General features: G+C 39.0%; 2 protein-coding genes across 2 annotated transcripts in view; one reads left to right on the top strand and one right to left on the bottom strand.

The window, feature by feature from the left end:
• The window catches only part of LOC138060354 (melanocyte-stimulating hormone receptor-like), a 1,823-nt gene extending 1,690 nt beyond the window's left edge, over positions 1-133 (bottom strand). Inside the window, exon 1 of the mRNA XM_068906112.1 lies at positions 1-133. This exon is cut by the window's left edge and continues 1,690 nt beyond it. Within this exon, the coding sequence (XP_068762213.1) occupies positions 1-133 (133 nt within the window).
• A 1,077-nt stretch (positions 134-1,210) lies between these two features.
• LOC138060206 (PHD finger-like domain-containing protein 5A) lies at positions 1,211-3,505 on the top strand. The gene is made up of 4 exons (XM_068905941.1): positions 1,211-1,336; positions 1,412-1,435; positions 2,279-2,445; positions 2,792-3,505. The coding sequence occupies exons 1-4, from the start codon at positions 1,285-1,287 to the stop codon at positions 2,879-2,881; spliced, it is 333 nt and encodes a 110-aa protein (XP_068762042.1). The 5' UTR covers positions 1,211-1,284; the 3' UTR covers positions 2,882-3,505.
• The last annotated feature ends 2,934 nt before the right edge of the window (positions 3,506-6,439 follow it).

The following is a 6,439-nucleotide window of genomic DNA, read 5'->3' as shown; positions in this document are numbered from 1 at the left end:
TTGGATAGAATTGTTTAAGTTCTTCACAGAGCGAATTGTTCGTCATATTTCTCCAAGTCTTTCTGAAAACTTTTAATGCTTCCAGTGATGTGTGCTGACTGGTGCCACAACTTTTTTTTTCCTGCTCTGCCATTTGACGGGTACTTGACTGAAATTTGCATAGCTTACAGGCGGGATTATTATACTCAAGAATTAATATTTTATAACTCTCGATTACTGTCAAAATTACGTGATATTCTGGGCTGACTCGTTGGCAATTATCTTTGAAAAATGCACGGTTACCCCTAGTAAAGCCATCCCATATGTTTTGTTTCCTTTATTAAGATTTTATGGTGGGTAAATTACAAAAACGTGCCCTTAGATTTATTGACTTTTCTGAAATCAAACATCACGCAAAACCTTTATCGAAGCCTGTGTTTTACCATTACAATTGTCCTATTTTTAAGATCACACGGTAGTACAGAATTCAAAAGCAGCATCCTCATTACACTCGATCCTCTGCTTTAAACAATTTCTATACGCAAAGCTGTAGACTCTCAATTCAGCTAAATTCTTTCTCACTGAAAAAGTGGATCAACTATCTGGAATGGAAACCCCTTATAGCTAAGAAATCTTAGAAAGGACGATTTCACTATAGGAAAACAACAAGTCTACTTTTCGATATTTTAATTTCTGAAGACTCTTTTCTAGAAACTTGCGAGATATTCATAGAATAAATCATTTTGTCAAATGATGTTGGTCTTAAAAATTAAAAGATAATCTTAGTTCAATTAATTTACTTTAAATGCATTTAATGAATTTCCTGTCACTGTTCTTTTATTCGAAAGAATCTTAACTTGACATTTGTGATATCCTTCATCGAGAATAAACCTTTTCGTCAAATATTATTGAATCTTAAGATTATCAGCAATAAATTATCTAGAATCTCAATCTATATTAAACTGTAGTACCTCACATCTTTATAATAGAAACATTCAGTCGCTCTTGTACACTGACATTATTCTATTTTCTCTTGTCCAACTCCATGAAACAATATCGCCTAAGCTATCGAGGAAGAGCTAAAATCTAAAGATTTTACTGTTTTAGTGCGGCAAACAACAGTCTTTGGGGCTTTCATTTGTAAGCGCAGGGAGTTTGGCAAAATTGTAGGGTGGAGCGGGTGGGGGGGGGGGGGGGGGGTTACGTTATTGAAAAAAGGGCTTTGTCGAGGTGAGCTGGGTACTAATACGCTGCGTTCATTCTACGTTTTCAGCCCGCAAAGCGAGCGGGTAAATTGAATCCAAGATGGCGAAGCATCACCCAGATTTGATTATGTGTAGAAAACAGCCAGGTGTCGGTAAGATTTTATTTTGTTTGAGCTATGATTCTCTTGTTTAAAATACTAATTGTTTCCCTTTTCTTTCGTTGGTAGCTATTGGAAGGCTGTGCGAGAAATGTAAGTAGATCCATTGCAGTGTGTCTTGTCTGTACTTGATATAATTTTTAATAGCTATTCGAAGCACACTTTTCAATGAATGATGAACTTTAATAACAGCACGATTAGAAATTCTCAACCTTAGTATTCCCTTTTGGGGCAACCTACTACACGTTTTATTAGAGAGCCCTGCCTCGTAAACTGGAATTAATCGTTTAACCTAATCAACCTGATCAACCGTCTCACATGTGCACTGATCATGAAGGGTAAAATCGTCTGGTGTTAAAGTAAAAATCTATTTATAAGCTTAAGTGTCACTGGGTTAAGCGGGAATTAAGATGTAGGCTATCCATGAATTAAGTACTTTTTTACTTTTTATGTTGCTATACATGCTCTAAATAATTATTTGTGTATAATTTTTCATGCTTTTGGTTTTTCATTACACTTCGATGGTACATATTAGTAACTCTTTGGTGTTCTTTTTGTCCACCAAATCTCCTTTCTACGTCAACGTTAAGAGGAAGGTTAGTTTGAAATAGGAAGATTTGATCTTCAACATGGCTCACATAAAAACATAGAAAAAAACTTTCACAAGTAAACTGAAAATTAATACTTGTGTCATTGCATGTCATGTTACAAGAGCTGATAAACTTCATCTACGGTAAAGCAAACCTAAAACATAACATTAGTAAAAAATTAGTGGTGTCAAACCTTATCTACTGATGCAGAACATTATAAAAATTCGCAGAAGTGGAGGAGAATGGAGGTGCATATTTACCAAGCCGCTCATATCCACCACTTTCTTCAACACCGAGGTGAACACAATAATTGTTATTACCTTTATTCCTTTTACCGTACATGTAGGTGATGGTAAATGTGTTATCTGTGACTCCTATGTCCGTCCTTGCACTTTGGTGCGGATATGCGACGAATGCAATTATGGATCCTATCAAGGTCGCTGTGTGATATGCGGAGGTCCAGGTGTCTCTGATGCATACTACTGCAAAGAATGTACAGTTCAAGAGAAAGATGTAAGACTGTTTCCTTCCTCTTTCATTGTTTAAATTCATTTACTAGTTAGTGTTGAGGTCAAAACTGGGTTTAACAAATTTGCTACCAATAAATTATTTAGTGGATGTTTTAGCTAAAAACCTGAAGAACTCTGGTGGCATTCAGAGTTGCCCACATAGTAGTCAAAATGGCTAGTGAGAGGTTTTTGTCCCTCGACTTATTTTCGCAAACGTGATCATTCCTTGTTATACCACAAGAAAGGAATTTCAAAAGAGTCTGCATTGATTGAGAGTAAAGTTCTTTAAGTGGTACTCAAAGATCAGTTTTTGTAGTCTTAACTGCTAGTTATTTAATTTTCTTTCACAGAGAGATGGATGTCCAAAGATCGTCAACTTAGGAAGTTCAAAGACAGATCTCTTTTATGAAAGGAAGAAATATGGTTTTAAGAAGAGATAACAGCTAGTTGATATTTATTAGTTACAAGCTTTTACATAGATCTGCACACTTTGTTTCAGTCTCTGTTATTACTGCATATGCCAGGCCTTAACTAGTTACAGACAGTGCACTTTCAATATTTGTGGATTTAGAAAAACACTTTGCTGCCAGAACAATGTATGGAATATTGTTTTAGTGAAAAACTTTGGTTGTGTTTTTTTTTCTTTCTGATAGTGAATTGAGACTCTCCAAGGTCACCTTCTTGAGAATTTCATTGTGGAAAGGGTGTTCTGGCTTTTGAACTTTGTTTTAAAAACCTAGCCTCTTTGTTAACCTGGCAATAAGTGTATCTCTTCTTGGTGTTTACTAGATGAACTGTAATTAAAGAAAATAACTCTTTTTATCATATGGCCCGTACAGCCCCACACACGCTTTCAATTTAAAACTATTGGGAAAATCCCTGCATGAGGGCCGTATGCATTGGTGTGAGCAGGGCTGGAAAAAGCTGAGTGGCCTAGCTATAGCTAGCAACCCGTACTGCTCTGTGCGATGCTGTTTTAGAAGATTTTGTCGCTTTTAAACATCCAAGTTATTTACAACCAGAAGCAAATGCAAACAACATGTTAGTTAAATTTTGTATGCAAATTTTTGTTACTTCTTTTGTCCAAACTTCATCTTCTGCGTGCTCATGAATAGTGTAAAGAGCCCATATGATGTAATGCTTGTTGACTGAGTTTAGGTCGGGCCGGACAGGAAAATATTTGGCCCTTGGTCATGGTGTGCAGACTGAGCGCACCGTACGCCAGTATTTCAGGCCAAATATTTTTCGGTCCGCCCCTCCCACTCAGCCAGGAATTACATAATTTATTTGTGCTAGTTTTCATCTTTGCTAGACATTTTTGGGGATTTTTCTGTGGTCTGCAAAGTGGGAAGGTTGAGCCAATAACCAGGGCCCGGTTGTTCGAAAGTGGGTTAACTTAATCCAGGATTAGCGTTAACTTTTGTTTCATGTTTTCAACTTTTTGCTGAAAGTTTCTTTTGCTTATTTTTGTTGTTCAGGATTGACTTCTTCTAATGAAAAGTTTTGCCGAATATCAGCGTTGAACAGCATTTGGGAATACAGAAATAAACTCCTTGGTTAATTTTTAATCTGGGGTTAGCATTAATCGGCTTTTGAACAACCGGCCCAGAGTAATAAACCACCACAGTTTTCTAATGAAGTAGTAAACTTACCAACTGGTTGCAAAAATTTGGTTTTATCAACCGACTTGATAATGTAACTTGGCCACCATACAGAGATTCTAAAAGCTTACGAATCACTGACTCACTCTGACGAAGGGCTAACCCTCGAAACGTCAGCTTTTAGAATCTCTGTACCGTGGCCAATTTACCTTATCGACTCTGTTGATAAAACCAAATTTTTGTATACTACTTCCCCACCAAGGCAGCACCACAGTTTCTTTAGAAACTACCCCCTTCGTTTACCAATATTGGTTGTCTTGATTGGTTGAGAATCTATTACCCTCTGATAGTTACGTCTGTTGAAACATAACCCTTCCTTGTACTTGTACATATTCGTTGCTGTGACATTGACATCTTAAATTCCCACGACCTGCTCCTGCCTGACCTTGTAGCTCAGTCAGTGGTCAATCACTTCTCTCTTTCGTCTAGATTTTAACCAACAACTGGCATCTTATACAAAACTAGCCCTTCTTGAGAAAAATCTTTAAAAATCCTCCCCTTATTTCGTATAGAAATGGGAGATCTTTGAATGATGTTCTCGTTAGGGTTTAAATTTCCTTTCTTGACTAATCGGAGTGGTGTTTGGCCTGTCTACGCCTTCAACGTCATGTGAAATGACCCATGATGATGGAAGTGTTTACAGACGGAAGTCAGTTCTGCCACTAACCGGTTTCATCCGAGACTATGAATTGCTTTTCTGCTTGTCACTTTACAAGGGATGGTCCATAGGGATAGTCCATGGACCGGGTCAACAGGGGTGGTCCATGGACCTGGGTCCGTGTTTTGTATATGTCCAATTCGAAGTGTGTTCTGCATTAGTAATCACACCTTAATTTGAGAAGTATTATTGGTGATGAGATTATATAAAAAGCTGAAGGATGAGGGCTCCTGGCAACCTCTCGTTGGTGGCTGCCACATGTATCCATTGGGAAGCTCCAGCTACTACGAAAATCACCGAACTGTGGAATGGGCTCAAATTTTTATATCGTCGCCACACCCACTTTTTGCTGCTGCCCCTCCCATTTTCGTGGAAGAATTAAGTTGGTATGTGAGCTGGATGGCGCACATTTTGAGCCCATTCTACATTTCGGGGATTTTCGTAGTAGTTTTCGCGTCCCCAGAAGATGCACTGGATGGACAAGGCATTTCTCAGCGTGCTGAAATGTCATTCTAATAACTTCCACAAAAAATTGTCGGCTATATATATTACTGTTGATGAATTGCACACACTAGGAACATGGACAGGGAAACGTTAACGGTAAGTTGAAATCTTAGTTCGATGTTGCAAATACTTTCCGCCAAGCGAATAGGCCATTTCCGAGTTCATGTCTGCCTCCTCTCGAAAGCGAGTCTAAGTGCGAATTTTTTAGCCTATTAATTGTATTACCGCTAATGTTTACACAAGGCACGCTATGATTCGTTGGGAGTTGACACCAAACCCGTGTTCGTCACACAAGATCAGAAATGGGAGGTTTTGAAAATGTTGTGGAGTTGATTGCAGACGGTTCCTCGCTCGTTCCCCCCTCGCTTACTGTCTTTTCGTGTGACCATTATGCACCAGTCAAAGTAAATCTTCCGCTCCCCCTCCCCAAACCTGGGTCAATAGTAGGGAATTGGAATTTGCAGTCTGTGAAACAGAGAAAATAGCCCACCTCCGGGGAAATATTTTTGGTCCAATGTCCCTGCTCTCGGAAAATGTGAGTACTAAAACCTGAAAGGAACAAAATAATAATTTAATGCTTTTTACACATCACCTTTCCTTGAACGGGAAATTTTGCTAAACAAAACTCCCTGGATGTGCACATATACCGAGGACTAAACAGCTCAATGGAAACGCATGAAAAAAAGGTAATGTGTGCAAAATTACCATGAGGCGCGAAAAAGAAACCGCTGATGAACGGATAGTGAAGTCCCCGCTTACTCCTCGGTCTCGTAACCTTAAGTCCGTCGAATTCTCACGGCTGGACTGGATCTAGCATGAAATGGAGGCTAATGCGAGCAAATCTTTTCAGCCCACATTAGCTTCCATTTCATGCTAGATCCAGTCCAACCGTTAGAATACGAAACTGGCCTATTTGTGCGCTCTTCCCACCTGCCGGCGGATCAAAGTCGAGTGAAAATAAGTTAAAGTCCCCGCAATTCCCTGCTATGGCCTGGGTTGGGGGCGGGGGGGAGCGGGGATTTACTTTGACTGGTGCATTATGATCACTCAAAAGTCATTCCAGGTGGAAAGAAGCTGCTAAAATTCACCAAACCGCCTGTTACGCAGGCTATATAGTGTGTAGTGCAGTGTACGTGTACTACCAAAAAATAATCCATAATCTTTTAAAATTAACA

The sequence above is a fragment of the Montipora capricornis genome, chromosome 8 (genome assembly GCF_036669925.1).
Source record: "Montipora capricornis isolate CH-2021 chromosome 8, ASM3666992v2, whole genome shotgun sequence".
Lineage (NCBI taxonomy): Eukaryota > Metazoa > Cnidaria > Anthozoa > Scleractinia > Acroporidae > Montipora > Montipora capricornis.
Note: the sequence above shows the minus strand (reverse complement) of the source record. Positions and strands in the feature narration are given on the sequence as shown.